Source organism: Macaca fascicularis, chromosome 4 (assembly GCF_037993035.2).
Source record: "Macaca fascicularis isolate 582-1 chromosome 4, T2T-MFA8v1.1".
Lineage (NCBI taxonomy): Eukaryota > Metazoa > Chordata > Mammalia > Primates > Cercopithecidae > Macaca > Macaca fascicularis.
Genome location: NC_088378.1, coordinates 40,954,100 through 40,977,419, shown reverse-complemented (window position 1 = coordinate 40,977,419; position 23,320 = coordinate 40,954,100). Strand labels below are relative to the sequence as shown.

The window sequence follows — 23,320 nt, the reverse complement described above, 5'->3', positions numbered from 1 at the left end:
ATTTATAAAGGCAATATATATATATTTTAGTTTATTTTTGCTCTGGTTATTATGAGCACATTTTGTTCTTTAAAAAGAACTTAAGAATTATAATCTTTACCACTTATAGTATATCTTAATATTATATAGGAAATATAAGTGTTATGCAAAGTAGTTTGATTTTTCCCCTTTAACGTACTTTTTTTTTTTTTTTTTTTTTCCCCAGTTCATCTGCACCTAGAGCTTTTCAAGAAACCTTAGGGAGGTGGCAAGGAGCATAATAGCGGTACTTAGGCCTGGTTTCAAGGGCAATAGCTAGAAGCCTTAGTAGGACCTAAAACTTTGTGTTCAATTGACAGTTTAAAAAATTTTTGATATTAGAGAAGTAGGAAGACAAAATTATAGAGTCATAAGTATAATATCTAAAAATATGTGAATAAATGCTAAAAAAAAAAAAAAAAGTAAGCTCTTAGCTCATAGCATTCCATGTTCTTAAAAACATGGCACCAGTCCCTGAGAGAATCTCACTCAGTCTATGTGTCAAGCACTGAGTAGATGCTCAATAAACAGCTACTAAATAAAAGAATAAATATATTCTAGTGTCCTGTTACTGAACCACAGATATATCTATATTACATATAATACTGTATTCACATATACAATGTATTAGAAAGAGCAGTCTTTTTGGGGAAGTCATAAAATGATAAATGATCAACAGATATAGTTTATTTATCACAACAGTGATTGTATTTTACATCAAAAATGACAAATTAAAAATGAAATATATCACTATCTATACAAGTATAACCTACTGAGATCCCATATTTTAATCCATTTTATGACCCAGAGACTACATTTTAATAGATATTATAAGATACACCATAATATTAATTATTTCTTAGAATTTTAAGAAATATGGCTTATGTGTCAGGCTTAATGAGTGAGCCAAAGCCTTTATCAGCTCCCTCAAAACTGATAAACTGGAAAGAGTTGAAATCTGAATAGCATATAAAAGCATAATGTCTATGTTTTCCATAGTTAATTTATTTGCTGTTAGGCAGTTCTTCAGCCAACATCCTCTGTTTCTGACCAGAGTAGTGTATCTCAAGCAGGAATAGTAAGACAAGCAGGGTCATAGATCTTTATTGTTTCATCCCAAGAACAGTCAGCCACCTAGAAAACAAAAATGAAGTAAGAAGAAATGTATTTAGATGTACAAAAATTCAAAATTGGCAGCAAAAACCCAAGTCATTTAGAGTGTCGTAAATCATCCACTAGTAAACATATTTTTGAACAGGAAAAACATAGGGCTAAGTTTTTGATAAAAAGCCTATATTCCCTTTTTAGGATATACCTCAGGGTATTCCAAATGATTCCAATTGATTGAGTATATTCCAATTGGTATATTCCATTTGATTGAGGTTTCCTATAAGAATGTCCCCCACCTTCACTCCACCCAACAACTACATAATTCCCTACCATCTGAGAGAAATGTTGAAAAGATACGTTCCAGACTGTGAACAAGATGCTGTGCTCAATATTGTGGGGATGGAGAGGAAGATAAAGTAAAGCTCTTGCCTTCAAAAAATGGCTCATTCGAGACTGACTGTGGAAGGTGCACTAACAGAGACTCTTAGGGGGACTATATGACTCTAGCTGGGACAGTGTAAGACAACTTCACAATGCCATGGCATTCCCACCGGACCTCTGTAGGAGGCAGACACAAAAGACAAGGACATTTACATCTACAAAGCCACAGGAAAACATGAAGGGAAGAAAGTCCAGGGTGTTCAGGAACTATGCATTAAAAACTTAGTGTAGCAATGTCTCCAGGTATAAAATTAATACATGAAAATGAATTGTATTTCTATATACTCATTTTTTAATAGAAATGGATGAGGCAATTTTTAAAATTTATGTGGAAATGCCAGGACTTAGCCGAAAGAATCTTGAAACGAAACAACAAAGCTGCACTACTTACTCTAGCTGACTTACAGACTCAGCATGAAACTACTGTAATCAAGACTGTGCAGGATTAGGATAAAGACAAGTAGACCAAAGGAAGAGAACAGAGTTCAGGAATAGGCCCCACACTAGGACAAATGGCTTTCAACAAAGGTACCAAAACAATTAAAGACAAAAGGAAAAGTCTTTTCAATAAATGGTGGTAGAACAACTGAATATCCATAGGGAAAAAAGTGAATCCTGACCCCAACTTTGCACATAAAAATGAATTTGAGATGGACCACAGACCTAAATATAAAAGCAAACAGTATAACACTTTTAGGAAAAAAAATAGGAAAATATATTCTCAATACAGAGGTAAGTAAAGATTTCTTAGGGATACAAAAAGTAATAATCACAAAAATTTGGTAAGTTACTCTCAATCAAAAATAAAACTTTTGCTCATCAAAAGACACTGTTAAGAAAATGAACAGGCAAGACACAGTTAAATAAAAGATTAATAAAATATACACCTGACAAATAACTTGTATCCAGAATATATAAAGAACAAATACAACTCAATAATAAAAGACAATCTAATTAAAAATGATGGGCAAAAGTACGCACATAAAAAAGTGCTCAACATCATTAGGGATTAGGGAAATGCAAATAAAAGTAACAATGAGATACCACCATATACTCACATTATGGCTAAAATTAAAGATTGACAACACCAAATGTCAGCAGGGATATGGAACAGCTATGATCGCATAGATTGCTGGTAGGGATGCACATGGTACCACCATTTCGGAAAACAATTTGGCCATTTCTTACCAAGTTAAACACATACCTATCTTTTGACCCAGTAATTCCACTCCCAGATATTTGTCCAAGAAAAATGAAAACATATATTTGCAAAACAATGTATACAGGAATGTTCACAGCAACTTCATTCACAATAGCAAAAAATCGAAAACAAGGCTGGGCGCAGCGGTTAATACCTGTAATCCCAGCATTTTGGGAGGCTGAGGCAGGTGGATCACCTGAGGTCAGGAGTTCGAGACCAGCCTGGGCAGCATGGTGAAACCCCGCCTCTACTAAAAATACATAAAATGAGCTGGGTATGGTGGTGCATGCCTGTAATCCCAGCTACTAGGGATGCTAAGATGGGAGAATTGCTTGAAACTGGCAGAGGCTGCAGTGAGCTGAGATTGTGCCACTACACTCCAGCCTGGGTGACAGAGTGAGACTCTGTCTTAGAGGGGAAAAAAAAAAAAAAAAAAAGGGAAAACAACCAAAATACTCACTAACAAAAGAATCGATAACAAATTGTAGTAAATTCATACAACAGAATGTGCTCAGCAAAACAAAGGGAAGAACTGCTAACAGGCTCAGTACCATGGATGAAGCTCACAGGTAAGAGGCCAGAAACAAGTGAGGACATACAGAAGAGTTCCTTGTAGAATTTTAAGACAGGCAAAGCTCATCTAAGGTAAATAAACAAACAAACAAAAAATCAGAACAATGTTACTCTTCTCACCTGGAGGGAAGGGTGGGGATAGGGGAGATTGGAAAGGGGTAAAAAGGAAACTGGGGGAAAGATCAAATAACTGGGATGATGTGAATTTCACAGGCACATCTATTTGTCAAAAATGTATATCTAAGACTTGTAAATTTCAATATATGTTAATTATACCTAAAAATAGTAAAAATAATGTTAGCGATAATAACTAAAGGATGGGTGAGAGTACAGGAATAAATAAGAATGTTGATAGTTGCTCAAGCTAAGTAATGAAGTTCATTATCCGATTCTGTTACTTTGTATGTTTTCAAAAATTTCCACAATAAAAAAAAAGAAGAAAAGAAACAAGGTAGGCAGTAAAATGAAAGATGAAGTAGGAAGAGAGTACTTTTGACCAAAAGTATTTGCACTCCATTTCCCAGCCTTTCATGGTTATTACAAAGGTTGAAAATTACACAACAGAACCCTCGTTTTGACTAATATAATTTCTTGGCTATCACTAACTTTGAATACAAGAACCATTCAAACTAATCAGAGTAATATTAGCTCCTTATCATTCACTAGCAATATTCTGAGATCACAATCCAAGTTACAGAGAGCGTTATAGACTTTTCAGTCAAATGTTTACATTTTAAAACCACACTCTTCAAAATCTGGTTGTTCTCACTTCATTTCTCATTGCACCAGGATCACACCTCAAATCCAAGCATGCTGCTTCTGCCTCTTGATGCTCTTGTTCCTTTACTGATCCCTTCCCTTTAATAACTCCTCTTCTCCCTCCCTTTCTGTCTGCTCCTCTGTCCCCTTTGCCTTGCTCTGCCAGAGATGTCTCTTCTTTAAAAAAATCAGTTTAGGCATCACCTCTATGAGGTGTACTCATAATACTTCATCGTACCCATAATACTTGATTGTACTTATTTTACTGACTGAAGACAAAGAGTTGTCTTCAGCTCTTTCAGGGCATGGACCATGTCTTCTTAGAACATAACTCAATGAATATTAGCTCAACAAATTAATCTTATCGATTAAAATTTCAGAGATTAACTCTGTCCTCGTGTTCACACTAGAGTAGCAGAGCTACAACCAGAACCTAAACTTGTTGAATGTATCCACTAAAAACAGTGCCTCGTAGAAAAGGCACACTGAAAACCATTATTTGCCTAATAATGTTTTATACCAGTTTTATACCAGTTTTCAGTTTTTATACCAGAGGACACAAAGATCATTATGTTAAATTAACCGTCTCATCTATGCTTATTTTTTTTCACGTGCTGGGCCTTTCCACAAGTTAAACATCCACTGCTGGAGAGAAAAGAATCAGATAAATAAGACTTAGGTTTCTGGTGCAAGGTATCTATAAATTATGTTTCTGAAACCTTATTCAGCACTCTTCAATCCAGCTTCTTATTTACTCAGGACTTATAATAACTACCAAATATTAAGGCCACTGATTCAGCAAATGTTCATAAATCTATACTTAATTGGATTAAGATAGATGTAAAACTGCAATGATACAGAATTAGGAATAGATTAATTCAAATTGATGAAAATAGTATTTCTCTATTTGTTAATTAAACCCTATCTGGTTCTACAAATTTAAGCAAACTAACAATAAAGAAAATAATAATAAGGTAAGAAAAAAGCACTTTACTAACAAACAAAGAGGCTCCAGATTCTCCAAGGATGCCATGTAGGAACTTCCTGGTAAGAAAAAACTGCTGTGCCATGTGGTCCCCAGGGGACCTCTTATTAATCATCACCACCACTGCAATGGCTTCTGGTAGCACTACTTCCCCTCTAATTCTAGAACTGAAAGTAAACACAGGGTTCTTTCTTAATGCCCCATGGTACCTATCTGTGGTCAGCCTAAGAGACATTTTAAAAAGACTGTACTAAAAATAAGGGCTAACAAAAAGACACATATTAAAAAAAGACTTTACTAAAAAAAAAAAGTGTTAACAAACAGAAAAAACAAGTAAAGAAAATGGCATGAAAAGACATAATCTGCTTTATAGGATGAGATACACTCATTCTTTAGCTTGTCAAACAGAGAGGCATCTTTCCTGGCTCCCGACCTGCTTCCTCATAACAAAAGCTTCCCCTTCCATCCCCAGAAATGCATGCCTGGCCATGAAGACTCCTTCAAAGCCAGACTCAGGACACAGAATGAGAAAGATGATGATAGGAATCTCCTTTTCTACTTACCCAAGATTATCTTTCTCAGTTTCAGTCCCATATATGAGAACCCCACTTATTTGCCCATTATCTTGCTATGAGAAAAACTGTGAATGATTGAAATCAGAAAAAAAGATGACTAAGTATCCTTTCAGTGGGAGGCTGGCATTGTCTTAGGGACCATATGGGTTACCTGTTTCTCCAGAGCTCTGTGCGTTTCACTTTCTGACTAGATTACTTTAGAACTCTGTAAATTATAGAAAACAGATAGCAATGCAAACGATTCCCATTCATAAAAGTTGCAAGGGAATCCTGTCCTGTAGAGATGCAACTGATGCCCCCGCTTACCCCCTGCAAGAGATGACTCCAAACCTTAAGTCTTATTGCCCTGTGGATACCGTCCAGTTCTGCACCTATTAGTAAATTCATTTCAGCACTCAATGATTCCTTTAAGTTAGCTGTCAAATCTTACATGCGTTACATAAATGAGTTAAATAAAATCTTTGACACATGTTCATACTATGAGAGTCATGTCACCATTTTGAAAATTATCCTTTAACATGGCCACACACAGGGATTCAGTTTACTGTGTCAAGGGGGTAACCATTATTTCAATGAAACATCGTAACTCTTGCTTTCTTATAGGACATACATAGTGAGTAACAGAAAAATCACTTCATTAACAGAACAAACATTATTAAATGGGGAAAACGGATACATAATTATATTTAAAAAAGAGGCTGAGAATAGTTGCTAAAATTGGACATGAAATTAAACGCAAACAATAATATAAGATATACTGATATGATCAATTTACCAGCTCATCAGAGGATATAAAAGTTTTTCCTAGTACTTGACTATAAGAGAAATACATAACATGCCCCCATTACAAAAATTATTCAGTGCCAAAAGAGTGGCTTTATAAAAAATACATCTTTCTTCACAAGGCAGTAAAAACATCTCAACTCTCCTGTAGGCCAAAGGCAGACATTAAACTATAGTTTACTGGAGGCACTTCTGGAAGACGGTGGTTCTCAAGCTTTAGTGTGCATGAGAATCACCTGGAGGTCACACAGACTGGTCCCCATCTCCCTAGCCTCAGGCTTCAAAGTGGGGTCCTGGGATCAGCATCACTAGCTCCACTTTGGGCTGACACAGGCTGGGGTCTTGAAGCCAAGGTCCACAGATAGGCTTCAGAAAGTCCATACATACAACATTTTGTGTATATTTACATTCTGGTGGCAAGGGAGAGAGAATCCATAATTTTCTTCAGGGATCAATTTACCAGCTCATGAGAGGATGTAAAAGTATCCTGACCCCAAACATGAATCCAGAGAATTCTTCAGCTGGGCATTGTAATCGTCTGTGGCCCTTTCTAACACTCAGCTAGGACTGGGGACCGCTGAGAAACAGTGTAACATGTATCAATTTTTTAACTGGGTTTCTGTCATGTGAACTAAGATGGGGGACTTGTGCAGGAATTTTCTGTTGTTGATTAAAAGAAATTCAAAACTTGGCAGGATTCAAATATTCTTAAGGAATAATTCTCTTCCTTTCCCGAGGAGAAAGAATAAGAATATGCCACTAACACAACGGAAAACACCTTGTGCCATATTTTTACATTTTTATTTAAAGTTTAAGTTTCAAATCTGATAGGTTAATATGAAATAGGAGGAGACAGAATTGGGAGGAGGACTAAGAGGAAACATGATTGAACTATCTTTAAACAAAAACCAAAGTCCTCCCTGAAGCATCCCTAAATCAAAAGTTTATGTAGCTTCCTGGTCCTACTCTACATAAGCCAGTATCCAGAATTTCTATTGAAAGGCATGAGAAAATTTTATTAATCATTTAAACTATGGTTAATCACAATATTTTTATTTACTTTCCTTGAGATTTGTATCCTGCTAAGTTCTAAATGGGCTGATATGGTTTACAGATTAAACCACAGAAAGCCAAATAAAGATTTTTTAAAAAAAGCCAACTCCAAATAACAAAATCTGTTCTAAAGGGAATGAATGGAGCAAAAGATTTCAGGCATCAGAGCTGAGCACATCTTAATACTGGCAAAATAACTTAGGCTCTATGCTTTATAACAATGAACAAGGAGGCAAAAGCATGCTGAGTAATATAGTATCTGTTTTCTAGTAACATTCATGTATGTTTATAAAAACTAAAACTCAAGATAATTTTTTTTTTTAGAGTCAGGGATTGTATCTTGATTAAATCTGTAAATCTATATTCCTTGTTTTCTATATACAGTAAACCTTTGATAGATGCTTGTTGACTAAATGAATCCATGTATGAGCCATAGTTTTCTACAAGATTTTGTTGAGTAGAGAGAGCCTCTCACATAATAAAAAGCATCCAATTAGGTGTGAGTTCAGAGATATGGGTAAAAACAACAAGTTTTATGGGATTTGGAGGATATATATTTTGTTTGTTTGCTTTTAATTTCAGGAATATTTAGAAAAGTTTCACAGGGAGCTTTCCTTTGTGTCTTAAGAACTGTTTGTTAAATATTCCTCAGCATTACAAAGCTATCTAAAAGATAATTTATGTATATTTATCTATTCATCCATTTTTTCAATGAGAACTTATTAAGAACCTCCTCTGTGTCAGAAGTATGTACAGGTTATGACAATAAATACAAGGGTCCTGGTCTCTGGCTCCACAGATCTTGATTGTAATGGAGAGACAGGTAAGCAAAGAGAGACCTATACTGTAGAGTAGTATGTACAATGATAGAGGAATTACGGGGTCTCATAAAAGTAGGCAAGGGGCCATTATCATCGAATGTGAGGGAAGTGCCTGCTTTCAGGTGGAAGTAATATCCAAGCTGAGGCTTAACGGAGGAGCCGGCCAGACAGCATTTGTTGCTGTTTTTGGGACAGTGGCACAATGGAAAAAAGGAAAATGTTTTAGGCAGTGGGATACATCAGGGTAAGTAAAGAACTGAAAGTTTTAGTTTTCAGGCAATTTAAAAGTTATAATTGCATTATAACTCCTCTGATGAAACTCAATCTTTCGAGAGGCAGTTTTTTTCTGAATCCCATCTAGGGTTTTTTGAAGGCTGTGGCATCTCTTGTTTGACCCTCTTCCCTTACAGTATGAGTGTGCATGTGGACACTCAAGGGCAGGGGCCTCCAGGCTCTACTGCTTCTGTCCAAGGATATGCAAGTGGAAAATGTATTCCTTTACTCACAAGCCCCCACTGTGGTACATTTCATCCCTATGCCCTTCTGAATTTCCTTTAAGCTAAGATCAACATGCTAATCTTTTCATCAAAAGTCAGAATTAAAATTACTGACATTATGGGAAAAAATGGTTTGTCAAAATGTTGTATTTTTTTACTTAATGTAAAATTTGAAGAGAGAATCAATCTTCGTTATTATTTTAAAAGATGCTATCTACTAGGGTAGTAAAAAAAAAACTAAACCAATAGGGTAAGATGCCATATAAGTTCTATTTTTAATTATTTCATTTTCACTTTAATACAGCAAAATAGGTATTTCTGTTAAAAGAACAAGCACACTAATCAGAAATATGAATTACTTGCTTTGAACTAATATTTCAGTTTCTTCGAAACATATAATAAAGCTTGAAAAACTGAACAGAAATTTATTTTATGTCAATAAAGCCTATTAATTGGTATGTATGGCATATACATTAAGACATCTTCATGCATGGAACGCCAGAGAACAACTGTATTAAACCAGTATTTCAGCATTTCCTATGTGTAAAATACCAGACTAAATGCTACATAAATCCAAAAATAGTAAAGAAACATGCATTCACTAAGGAGACTATAATAAAAATTTACCAGTGGTGGATCAAATCACATGTATTATAGAACATCTTCAATAATAATGGTCTCATAAATATGGATTTTAGAGAAGAAAACATTAAAATGGAAATATGACCCTTTAAATACATGTAAAATTTAGAAAATGAATTTATATCCCTTAATTGTATCAATTCCCTCCACTTTATTAAAATGTTTACACATGCAACTGATAAGGTAACTTATCTCAAATGATTTAATGTGATTGTTAATAATTAGAATTCCAACTGACTCATTAGGAGCTTTACTTTATTAAGAAGTTTTCCATTTCCTATTTATCATTATACCCTTTTTTTTCTCAATTTCGTGGACAATTGCTTTTGCCCTTGGGAAACTTGTTCAATCTACTGTAATTATCTTTATGACACATGGCCTCTTTAGCAAAAATGAATAATAGAAACAGGCAGAAAGACACAGAATGAAAAAAAAATCACAGTTAACTCTACATTTTGAAAAAGCAGCCAAGACATTATATTGCAGTATATTAAACTTGGGACTAAAGGAAGAAACATGTTTTACTTACTCAACCAGCTTACAATAGAAAGTGACTACAGGAGAGAACATGATAATCATTATGGAGTTCATGCAAAAGCAAGAAAAGAGTTGATCAATAAACTAAAAAAATCCTTTTCATTAATTCATTCAATAGCTATTTAGCATATACGTATCAGGTAGTTGACATTAATCCTCTGTGTGTCTCCGGGCACTCAAGATATTTAGCTGACACAAAATATTTACTGAAGCAGAGAAGAAAAGAAGAGGAGGAGAGAAGGAAGAGAAGAATTTAATTCTGGAGTCAAAAAGGCAGAAATAATTTCCATAGGCAGAGGTGGAGGAGAGCAAGAGAAACGGGTAAAAAACAGGGATATGACGAATAACAAAATGTAATTGTTCTGCAATAGAGGATTACACAGGATGGTGAGAACTAAAATTGAAAAGGAAAACAGATTATATTGAATCCTGAAAGCAAGATTAAAAGTTCAGACTCTACACTGAAGGGCATGAATGGGCTTCCTCTTGAAGGTTTCTGAGCAAAGATGACAGTGATAAAAATGACAATTTAACTGGATTAATTTGCAAATTAAAACTAGTATTTAATAGTATGGCAGGAGGTTAATGGTCAGAGTAGTTTAAAAGCATCACAGGAGTGATTAACCATGAATTCTAAAAAGAGAAAGACAGGTTAGGAGGCAAATATAGTAGCATCTGTATTGGATGACAAATGCCTTAAAAAAGGGACAGCAATAGGAAAAATGTATTCTGTTGCAGGAACATGATATGTCTGTCCATTTATTCCAGTCTTTTTTCAAAGGTCTCCTAGCAAAGTTACATAATCTTCTTAATCTAGAGTCCTGTATATTTTTAATTTTTATTCTTTAGGAATCCTACACCCATACACACACACACATGCACGCACACACATACACAGTTGTTGCCATGTAAAAGTGATTTTTCCCATTTTATTTTCTAACTGGTAATTGTTATATCTGTAGGGTATTCAAGGTTATATATTTATTTTAACTGACTTTCTCATTGGACTCTCATTATTTTTAATAGGTTTAAAGTTGATATATTTAATACTTATTCAATTTGACAATCATATGAATTACAAATGACAATAAAATGTTCTACCTTTAAAAAATTTATATTCTATTTTGTTTTCTCCTATTTCTAACTGGCCACACAATTTTTAGAACCATGTTAATTTACAGTGGTGATGGTGGCAGTTCTCATCTTGCTCCTATCTTTAATGTGTTTCAGGTCAAGCACTAACAAAATCAGATTTGCATTATGGAAACCTCTCTCTCGAGGCAACATGGAGAATCAATGGGATAATGGAAACAGCTCAGAGACTAGCTTTGAGATTGTTGCAGTAATCCATGGTAAAGGTACAAATAAGTGCTCATCTAAGGCACTGGAGATAGAAAGGCATTGTCTGGATTTCAGAGATATTGGTGAGAAATAACTCATAAACTCGATACCAAGTTGAATTTAGGAAGTGTGAAGAGACAGGAAAACTAGGATGACTTCCCAGATCTCTCGTATGGCCCCAAAATGCAATCAATTGACCAGGTTAGGAATACTGAAGGAAAAGCATGACATCTACTCAGATCTCACAGTAAAGTCCGCTGGATACACAGGGCAAGTATCCTAGCATAGAATTATATGACAGCTTCAAGGAGAAGTTGCACCAAAGTAAAAGGGCTAAGATTGAATATTGGAGAACATCTACTTTTGGAAGGATGGTGATGAAGATATTTAGCAAGAGGTAAGGAAGAAGAGGTCAGCATGGTATAGCATTGAAAAAATAGGACAGGAAGATTTTTTTCAATGGCTAAATAAGAAAAAAGTCGGAAAAAAGGCTAATTTGGTTTTCAGGAGTTTACTGGTGATCTTTTTGGGCTTAACTTCAATTGAATGATGAAAGGAAGACAGGTTTAAAAGAGAGTGTAGATTCTGAGAAACTAAAAGCAAGAGGTCAATCTACTAATTCTAGATATTTAATAATAGAAGAGAAATAGAACTTACTGATAGTGAGACAGGACAGTGGGGTAAGCCCCATAGAGCTTTGAAAACAGAAGAACCGATTGAAGATCTAAAAACAGTGGGTAAGGGAAGAAGCAAAGGTGTGGATGAGGGAACCAGTGAGAAAATTAGAAACCCACTGGAAGGATGGGAAAAAAAACAGAGATAACATGGAAACATTTTGGGGTGACAGAGACGGAAGAAGATGCTCATTCCTGGGAACTTTCTTTTAACAGTAAGTAGAACATAAGGTCAAAAGTCCAGATACTGACACTGAAAAAGGTTGAGGAAAGATACAGTGGAGAATGGGCTAAAAAAATCAAAAAGACTTCAAAGGTAAAATCAGAAAGACTTCAAAGGTAAGTTGAGTAGGACCAAGAGCCCAAATGAAGTTTTTTTAAAAAGCTATTTGAAGTGTGCCTAGTCAGTATGTTTGGTGGGTTTTTAGAAGCAATGCTTCATAATCAAGAGAAAGGAAATTGAATAGGAAAGTGAGTGATTCAGAAATGGAAGCTCAGAGGCAGATGTCAACAGTAATGGGATGCTATAATTGCAAGGGGTATGTATTAGTCCATTTTCACGCTGCTGATAAAGACATACCTGAGAATGGGAAGAAAAAGAGGTTTTATGGACTTACAGTTCCACATGGCTGGGGAGGCCTCACAATCATGGCAGAAGACAAGGAGGAGCATGTCATGTCTTACATGGATGGCAGCAGTGAAAAAAAAAAAAAAAAAAAAAGGGCTTGTGCAGGGCAACTCCCCCTTATAGAACCATCAGATCTCATGAGACTCATTCACTATCATGAGAACAGTGCAGGAAAGACCTGCCCCCATAATTCAATCACCTCCCTCTGGGTTCCTTCCATGACATGTGGGAATTGTGGGAGTTACAATTCAAGGTGAGATCTGGATGGGGACACAGCCAAACCATATCAGGGTGTCTATGCAGTGCAGAGGGTAGCAGACACAGCCTAATACCATCCATCTAAGGAGCACACTGATATCCTACAGAGCTGGACCTGGGAAATGTTTTATGGCTTGGGGAAAACAACGAGGACTTGTTATATCATTGTAAGCTAAAAAATTACACAATTATGAAAGCATCAATGAGGAAACAGCAGAGACTAATGCCTGAGGACACTGACTGTTTCTGGCACTTGTTCTTTTTAACTCTAAAGCTAGTCTGTGACAGACGCAGAAAATATCACCTGACATAAAAGGTGAACAGGACACAAATATCCTAACTACCAATAATGCTTGCCATCTTCTAATATCCAATTTTTCAAACTCATTAGAGAATTCTTAAATACTTTTATCTATTGTCAATCATTAAACCTAATATCAAAGATTATGGAAATAGAGATTTGAACCAAAACAAGAGCTGAATTTTTAAATGATACCTAACCAGGCACAGTGGCTCATACCTGTAATCCCAGTACTCTGGGAGGCTGAGATGGGAGGATCACTTGAGCCCAGGAGATCCAGACCAGCCTGGGCAACACAGTGAGACCTCATCTCTACAAAAAAGTAAAAAACTAAAAAAGTGGTGCACACCTGTAGTCCTAGCTACTCAGTAGGGTAGGGTGGGGGTGGAGGCTTGAGGTGGGAGGATCGTTTGCACCCAGGAAGTTAAGGTTACAGTGAGCCATGACGTACCACTGCATTCCAGCCTGGGTGACACAGTGAGACCCTGTCTCAAATAATAATAATAATTAAAAATAAAAATACATCTAAAGAACTAGTTTAAATTAGAACCAAATCTAATCATCTTACACTGAAACAAAACAAAAATATACAAAACTACTTCTACTCTATTAATATTTTAAAGAAAACTCATTATATAGGAACTACATATTCCTAACATGGACAGATTCAGATATTCACTAATTAAAGATTATGTTAGGTGGGGCATGGTGGCTCATGCCTATAATGCCAGTCCGTTGGAGGCCGAGGAAGGAGACCTGCTTGAGTTCAGGAGTTCTAGACCAAACGGGGCAACATAGCAAGATCCTGTCTCTATGAAAAAAAAAGAGAAAGAAAGAAAAGATTGTTTACCAAGCATTTTGGGAGTCCCAGAAGGTAAACTTGTATATGTAGTATAACCAAACTTTGAAAAACTTGAAAAATACACACACAGAGACTGGAAGGGTAGCTACCATTGAGAAGGAGGGGTTCAGATTTGGGATGAGGCTTCTGGAATGCAAGCCATGTTCCATATCTCAATGTGGATAGTGGTTATACAGGAGTAGTCACTTCTGGAAAACTAATTGAGCTGTACACTTAAAAATATGTGCATTTTAAAATACAAATTTACATTTAATTAATTGTAAGAAACATAATAATATGGTAAAACAGACTTTTAAAAGAAACATAATAATATGGTATAACAGAAATTCTTTCTTAAGTGGGGAGACTATAGGTACTCTTTTCTCTTTCTTCTAAATGTAATTTCCAAAATTTTGTCATGAGGAAAACATTAAAGCTTATTAAACATACTGCAGTGATATCTGAAAGTGATAACGTTTACTTTAAAAGAGATTAAAATAATAAATATGCCCCAAAAAGAATGTATAAAGACATGTAAACATGTATCCAGCTTATAAATACTAAACTAAACATCACTGAGCATTCGGAAGAGCAGAATTGATACTGTAGAGCACAAAGTCAGGAATTCTAAAGATAATACAGAAATTCTAATTATATAAATAGGTATATTATAGGTCTAGAATCACAAACTTACAAAAAGAAAAAGAGTATCCAATTTAGAAATAATAAGGATAAGAAAGAAAAGATAAAATGTTAGAACTGTACAAATCATGATTAGAAAAAAAAAAAAAATCAAAGAAAACGATGCCTTCAGCCTGCTTAACAAAAGAGGGCGTAGAGCATTTCTCAGCAATTATCCTTAAAGAATGACCCCAGACACTTACTTGTCAAGTTTTAAACTTTTAAAGACAAGATCTTACATTCTGTTAAGAAGAAAGGTGGTGTAATGTAAGAATGCCCTTGACCTCATTTCTCAGATCTCTAAGAAAGGAGAAGCTAAAAAGAAACAGAATTATACACAGAAGAACTCAGATAAATCTCTTTTAAGACTGAGAATATATGAAAACACAGAGCCTTAAAGTAACATCAGCAAGGTCCTACAGCTGCTAAGATCACAAGAGACAATAGGTATATGAAAGCAGATGGAAAGATACTAAGAGGTGACAGAAAGATACTTTCTAAGGGAATAAAATATGATCAAAGAGCAAAATTAACTTACAATCTGTAAATCTGACACATTATGAGACTAAAGGATAAATATAGTATGTTAAAAATAACTTGGCTGGGCACAGTGGCTCACGCCTGTAATCACAGCACTTTGGGAGGCCGAGGTGGGTGGATCACCTGAGGTCAGGAGGTTGTGACCAGCCTGGTCAACATGGCGAAACCCTATCTTTACTAAAAATACAAAATTAGCTGGGCATGGTGGCACATGCCTGTAATCCCAGCTAGTCGGGAGGCTGACGCAGGATAACTGCTTGAACCCAGGAGGTGGAGGTGGCAGTGAGCGGAGATCGTGCCATTGCACTCCAGCTTGGGCAACAAGAGCAAAACTTCGTCTCAAAACAAACAAACAAACAAACAAAACTTAAACCACCTACTATACCAACAAAGGTTAGTGTGGCAGATTTTAAGTGACTATCAATTCTTCACAGGCCCTCCCATCAAGCGGTAGAGTCTATTTCCCACTCTTTGAATCTGGGCTGGCCTCGCAACTTGCTTTGCAACAGAGGGAATGCTGTGTGGCTTCCAAGTCCAGTTCTCAAGATGACTTACGGCTTTTGCTCTTGCCCTCTTGGAAACACACAACTGTTAAATGCAGAGACCTGGGCACACCTAGAGACACACGGCCTGGAAGACAACCAGCACTACCCACCAGACACACTGAACAAGGCCTAAGACTACCCAGCCCTAGTTAAGCCACCAGATGGCTGGAACCACATGGGTGGCCACAGGAAAGACCAAAAGAAGAACTGCTAGGGTAAGCCTGGTCCAAATTGCTGACTCACAGAATTGTGCGCAAATAAAATTGTTGTTTTAGGCCACTAAGTCCTGGGAGTTGTTCGTTATAACAGACAAAATAAGTGAAAGGAAAAATCTGGAGATACACGTAGAACTTGATTCATATCTCCCCTAGAAAGGAGTTTGATGTGGCCTGCAAAAATACAAATTATCTCTCTCCTCCAGTCGCCCAAGATGCTGAAAGAAGACCAAGGGCAAGACGGTGGCCCCAGTCCCTGCTGTCTTGAAGCAACAGGCCAAGAAAGTGATGAATCCCCTGTTTGAGAAAAGGCCTAAGAATTCTAACACTGGACAGGACATCCAGCCCCAAAGGGACCTCACCCATTTTGTGAAATGGCCCCACTATGTCAGGCTGCAGCAGCAAAGAGCTACCCTCTGCAGGAGCCTAGAAGTGCCTCCTGTGATGAACCAGTTCACCCAGGCCCTGGGACCACCAAACAGCTGCTTAACGACATAAGCTGGCCCACAATACAGACCAGAGACTAAGCAAGAGAAGCAGCAGAGACTCGGCTCAGGCTGAGAAGAAAGCTGCTGGCAAAGCTGCTGCAAAGGGCAAAGTCCCCACTAAGAGACCACCTGTCCTTCAAGCTGGGGTTAACACCGTCACCACCTTAGTGGAGAAGAAGGCGGCTTAGCTGGTGGTGACTGCACATGACGTGGATCCCATTGAGCTGACTGTCTTCCTGCCTGTCCTGTCTCATAAAATGGGGGTCCCTGACTGCGCTGTCAAGGAAAGGGCAAGACTGGTCCACAGGATGACCCGCACCACCGTCACCTTCACACAGATTAACTCGGAAGACAAAAGGGCTTCGGTTAGGATGGTGGAAGCTATCAGGACCAATTGCAATGACAGATATGATGAGATCTGCCGTCACCGGGGGGTCAATGTCCTTGGTCCCAAGTCTGTGGCTCACACTGCCAAGCTGGAAAAGGCAAAGGCTAAAGAACCTACCACTAAACTGGATTAAATGTACACTGTTGAGTTTTCTGTATATAAAAATAATGAAAATACTACAAATTATCATTTAAATATATATAAATTAATAATATACACAACTCAAATGTTTGTGTTTAAAATGTATTAATGTTAGATACATTAAAAAAATAAAATACTGGATGAGATCACCATCTTAATTTGAATAAAATCTATTACTTAGGGACGTATGTCCTCTGATTAAGTCCTCTCATCACAAAGTTGCTTTTAATAAGGTAGGTCTACTATGTGTGGAGGATTTAGAAAACATTTGGTATTCTTCAGACCCGGGCGAGGAAGCACCACAGCTGAGGAAAAGGGCGCTGCAGCTGCTACCACAGGTTCCAGTCTGGGCTCACAGAGGACAGGTAATAGAAATACGTAAGGATGAGGATTTAATGAATATTTACTTAGGATCCTTTGTTTGGGGGTGCCATGTTTCAGTATGTACACTATAACTTTTTAAGACTAAAACAGAAAACAGGTACAATCATTTTACTAAAAACCATCCATAAAAAATGTATCAGAAAAGGACTAGTTCATCTGAAACACATTATATTTATGCTGAAAATAATGCCATTTCACTCATCACTATTTCAGGTTTTTCTCTTCTTATATGACATTAAGTCATTTTAAATGATTATTTCTAATGTTAATGGGAACTTTCTAATACCGAATGAAAATCTTTTAAACTCAGAATTACATCTTTAATTCCTAAAATGAAAAACTCACAGGCCGAGAGCTCATGCCTGTAATCCCAGCACTTTGAGAGGCTGAGAAGGGTGAATCACTTGAGGTCAGGAGTTTGAGACCAGCCTGGCTAACATGGTGAAACCCCATCTCTACTAAAAATACAAAGATTAGGTCAGGCACAGTGGTTCATGCCTGTAATCCTAGCACTTTGGGAGGCCAAAGCAGGTGGATCACTTGAGGTTAGCAGTTTGAGACCAGCCTGGCCATGGTCAACATGGTGAAACCCCATCTCTACTAAAAATATAAAAAGTTAGCTGGGTACAGTGACATATGCCTGTAATCCCAGCTACTGGGGAGGCTGAGGCAGGAGAATCACTTGAACCCAGGAGGCGAAGGTTGCAGTGAGCCAAGACTGTACCACTGTGCTCCAGCCTGGGCTGGAGTTAAAAATTAGTTGGGTGGGCCGGGCGCGGTGGCTCAAGCCTGTAATCCCAGCACTTTGGGAGGCCGAGACGGGCGAATCACGAGTTCAGGAGATCGAGACCATCCTGGCTAACACGGTGAAACCCCGTCTCTACTAAAATACAAAAAAAAAATTAGCCGGGCGAGGTGGCGGGCGCCTGTAGTCCCAGCTACTCGGGAGGCTGAGGCAGGAGAATGGCGTGAACCCGGGAGGCGGGGCTTGCAGTGAGCTGAGATCCGGCCACTGCACTCCAGCCTGGGCAACAGAGCCAGACTCCGTCTCAAAAAAAAAAAAAAAAAAAAAAAAAAAATTAGTTGGGTGTGGTGGTGCATGCCTTTAATTTCAGATACTCAGGAGGCTGAGGTGGGATAATTGTTTGAACCTGGGAGGTCGAGGTTGCAGTGAGCCAAGATTGCCCCACTGCACTCCAGCCTGGGTGACAGTGTGAAACTCTGCCTACCGCACCCCCTCAAAAAAGAAAAACCTATATATTTATTTAAATTTCAGAATACATTAATGTGAAGTGGGATTTTCTTTTTGTTTAACTTATGAAAGTTATCATAAAAGCACAATTCCACAGTCATGCTCTAGAATTTCCAAATGTTGTGTTTCACTGACATGCTGGTTCTTTAACATAGTCTGTATTTAAAGGGCCTTATCACTCAACATACTGTAGTGTTTCTGACTTGACTTTACAATTTCTAAAATGAAAAAGCTTTTTTTAAAAAAAAAAAACCTGAGGGATATTTAAAGTGCAAAGTGTCTACTCTCAAGTCCTCAAGAGAACAAAAAGGGAGAAATATATTGTTTATTAACTTAAATAGTAGACATTCTCCTCTACTTGTTCTCCATCTGAAGGCTCCCGTTCGACATGTGGTGTGGAGACAAGGGCGACAGTCCTGAGAGGGTAGTGACCTGCCTGCCCATGGTCTCAACTGCCTAGTGGGACGGCTGAGTCAGGACCACATGCTCCTGACTCCTGCCAACCTGCGGCAACAATCCTGCCGTATTCCATCTTTCTCTTGTCACTTTTCTGTTGGGAGAGGCCTAGAGATAGTCTTCAAAATGTTAGGATAATACCTCCTGGGAAGGTTCCTTTTTCTCTCACAGAAATCAATCTTTCAAGAGGAGAAAGGTATGGGAACTTTCTTGATACCTCTTATTCCCTAGTAGTTTAATGCTCAAACACACAAACTTATATAGCTAAAATGGCAACAACGTTATTCATAAAAGCAAGGCATGCCACACAGAGTTGGCTGTGAACTTGGGCAGAAGAGAATATCATGAGATTGTATCTGTTACCTGAGTGGGGCTCTGAAGACTGAAGTCTAAACCACAAGTAAACTCTGTATGATGCTCCACTGTTTCAAGGAGAAAGTCAGGCTTTGAAAAGTTCCAGAATCTATGAAGATAAACAAAAGGGAATAATTTAAATGCTAAAACTACCAAAAAACTTATATTAAGAAAAAATAGATATTTGACATAGCAAAGATTTTATCCAAACAGGCTCAACCAATTCATAAATACAGAACCCCACTATTAAGCCCCACATAAAAAATCCTATAAGAAAAAAAAAATGTACTCCATTCTATTATATAGAAAAAAAACCTAATTATTCATCAATCTACCCTTATAAAAGATTATTCTACTCCCATTAGTATACCTGGTAGGACAGAAGCTTAACAAGTTTTAATTTAAAATATGTTTTTATATTGCACAAGGGCATGAGATGATAGTCAGTATGCTTTTGTAGCAATTTCTAAAAGCATTCATGGCTGTAAAATAAGGATACTGAATTAAATGAACGTTAACAAATTGTGATTTTAAATACGACTTCATTTCTCAACAAGTGACATGAAAGATCTTAGGCTTAATTTGAATTTCAATAGCAATTAGAATTCTTTGAAAAAAATCTGTTCTCTTATGAAAATCTCTGTAATTCTGAAATTATCTTTTTTCTTTTTTGAGGCATAGCCTTTCTTACAGATTCCACATCAATATAATTCCTAGAATCAAGAAAAACAGAAATGTATTTTCCTGAGCCAATATTATGTATTCTACTTAACCTCCATAGACTGAAAGTGTAATATTTACCATAATCAAGCTCTCATTTGTACTGTGCAGACAAGAATTTGGCCCTGTTTTCAATACGTAACATAGTACTTTATTTCGAATGCTTTATTTGCTCATCATCTTTTTTATTTGACTCTAAACACACTATAAAAATGGCACTTTCAGGATCATAGAGTCATATCCTAATTCAGCTTCTCTAATGATCTACAACATGGCACACTGAAGGTTTAACAGATCCCGTTGAAAGAGAGTAAATTCACAGAACCAAGAGCCATAGTTTGTTTAACCTGGCGGTATTATTTCCCTAATAAATACAGAGTTGGCCCTATTAAGCTTTGAAAAGGGTTGTTGCTATGGATAATCCACTGTGTGGGTACCAAAGAAACAATGAATAAATAGCTCATTTATCAGATTACTGAAATCTACAAAATATTTGGGGAGAGTGACTTTACTTTTGAAAATTTGTCTGTTCAACCAAATGAGGGAACAAGCTGTACACATTCTCAGAAATCCTAATAGTGGTCTCCACTGTCTTTGCATATTTGTTTCTTTGAATTCTAGAGACAGTGAATTATATCAAAATCTAATTTTCTGGATCTCGATAATGTTTAGAGAAGCAAAAGTAAACATATAATTTTATAATTTCATTTCTAAAACATGGTTATTCACTGATTTGCATTATTTGAAACAATAATCAAATGATTTTGCATGTGGCTACCATGTTCCAAAAAATACTCAAAATGATTTAAAAATAGGCATTTAATATGGCAAAAAATGAGTTAAAGGAAAATTAAGGGGAGGGAAGTAAGATGGCATCTGCAATGAGATTGGTACATTCCATGAAGTTCTATGTCCTTGACAGGGAAGGACCTCAAGATGCTAAGCTTTCTAGCAGCCAAAGAAAACAGGGAGACAATCAAGACCCAAATGCTTGGTGTCCACAGCCAAATTGTTCCTGGAAAGCTCAGAAGGAAATTCTCCCTTGGGAGTTCAGTGACAAGAAACCCAACATTTATGTAATAAGAACATCCTCAGCATCTGTGAGGAAACATACAGATGCTTTGCCAGCTGCTGCTTATGAGTGAATGGCATCACCCTAAAGGGCAGTTTAAAAGAATGGGTCTAAGGGAAAGTCAATTTGACGTCATCCAGGTATTTAACTCTCTGACTTCATTTGAAATTTAGATTTTATTTCAGCAGAATGGATAGACTAAATATTCTTTATGTAAACCATAAAAATTGGTTTCTTCTAGAACATAAGGATAATACAAAGCAACGAGAATTTTATACTCTCCTGATAAATTCCTGGAATGCAGTTTCTGTTGTTTTGAGCCAGCTTAGGACAAAGCTGCACTGAGATAAGATAAGGTGGGCCTTATGAAAATTAAGATGCCTCACAAAGACACCTGGGTGCAGCTATCCAACTTCAGTCTGAAAGTGTGATGAGGCAAGTCACACTTTCAGGAGAACTGTGATTCTATTCAAAAGTCCATCTGAATTTGCTCTAATATACAGCTAATGGGTAGTCAAAGCCTCACAGAGTTCTACACCACAGAATCACAGACATAATTTTAACCTGGGAAAAACGATCCAGTATTTATCTGCATCTTGCAAAGAATTCATCAAAGAAAATACATGCTGAAACTCTTCTTTGGTGAAGGGAGGGTTAGTCTACTGAATGGCATAAAGACACTTCATTATACCATTTCACAGCTCTGGTAGAAATTATGTAACACACCAAGTGTATACATTATGGTACAAAAACTAAGAGAGGTTCATTTCCAACAGAATGGCTGACCTGGTTTCTAGATCAACATTTTAAAAACAACTAAAAACCCTGGAGGAAACATAAAAACAAACCACCACCATTAAAACTTCATTAAAGCATTAGTGAGGAACACTAATAGTGTAAAAACCAAGTAAAGTAAACAGTAAAAACCAAGTAACGACTGGAACCCTGAGCAGTAAATGGAACAAGGAAGCCAGCTTTTGCCTTGAGAGGATTTGCTAAACAGAGACAACCTAAGCTTCAGATTTCTTCACCGCAAGGGGATCAGGAGTCAGGAACATTTTTTCAATCAATATTAATATGCAAAATTTAACAATAATTTTCAGTAGTGAAATATCAAAAATATTGTTAAATACGGTAAATTATACAAACTAAGTTGAGAAAACCAAATGCTAAACGGTATGTAAATACACTATAATTTATTATTCAATTGCTAATGGTTTTTTAATAACAAAATAAATATATGTATTTCTTTCCCCATTCTCACTCTCTAATTAGCAACCACTGTTAATAGTTTCATGAGTATACTTCCAGAGTTTTTCTATGTATCTCTATTCAAGTTTCACCTGGAAAGAGTGAGTTGAAAGGAGGAGGAGCTAACAGGAAGAAAGCGGGTGTTTCTCCAAGTTTTCTCAAGTTTGCAATTAAGGGAGTGGGCATGGTCTCTCCTTGCAACCTTCTTCTGGATTCAAGCACCCCATAAGTGCTATATATCCAAGGGCCTTCATGCGTATATCGCATAAGTAAAATGGGCTCCTTTTTGCTGGGAGAAGTCATACTATAATATATCATTAAGTGGTCAAATAAGGCACATTATTCTGAAGTGAAATGTTTGTTTTGATCCAGCACATATACTACTTGGTGCCTTTTTGTCTCTTTGCTGATGAAATCATTGACTATTTAATCTCCCTCATGGGAAGTAAATATACTGAATAAGTCTTCAATGATTAAAAATATTACTGAACTGTAGGAACATTTTTCATTTAAATCGTTATGTCATAATGTCTTGGTTGAGTTATTTTTTGCTTTTTGGTTCCACAATTCTTGAACAATGCAAGTATACAGCACTATATTACATCTCTTCTTTAAACATTTTATTATTACTTTTTTTTTTTTTTGAGATGGAGTCTCGCTCTGGCCCCCAGGCTGGAGTGCAGCGGCGCGATCTCAGCTCACTGCAACCTCCGCCTCCTGGGTTCAAGTGATTCTCCTGCCTTCGCCTCCTGAGTAGGTGAGATTACAGGCGCATGCCACTACGCTCAGCTAATT

At 36.9% G+C, this 23,320-nt stretch overlaps 1 protein-coding gene across 2 annotated transcripts in view; it reads right to left on the bottom strand.

Moving 5' to 3' along the window:
• Nucleotides 1–675: 675 nt before the first annotated feature.
• Nucleotides 676–23,320, bottom strand: part of PEX7 (peroxisomal biogenesis factor 7) — a 93,067-nt gene continuing 70,422 nt past the window's right edge. For both annotated transcript variants that reach the window (XM_005551940.5, XM_074037113.1), the window contains 2 exons: nucleotides 19,492–19,591; nucleotides 676–1,152 (listed from right to left, as the gene is read on the bottom strand). In XM_005551940.5, coding sequence (XP_005551997.3) covers nucleotides 1,084–1,152; nucleotides 19,492–19,591 — 169 coding nt within the window. In that variant the 3' untranslated portion in view covers nucleotides 676–1,083. The remainder of the gene's footprint in view (nucleotides 1,153–19,491; nucleotides 19,592–23,320) is intronic.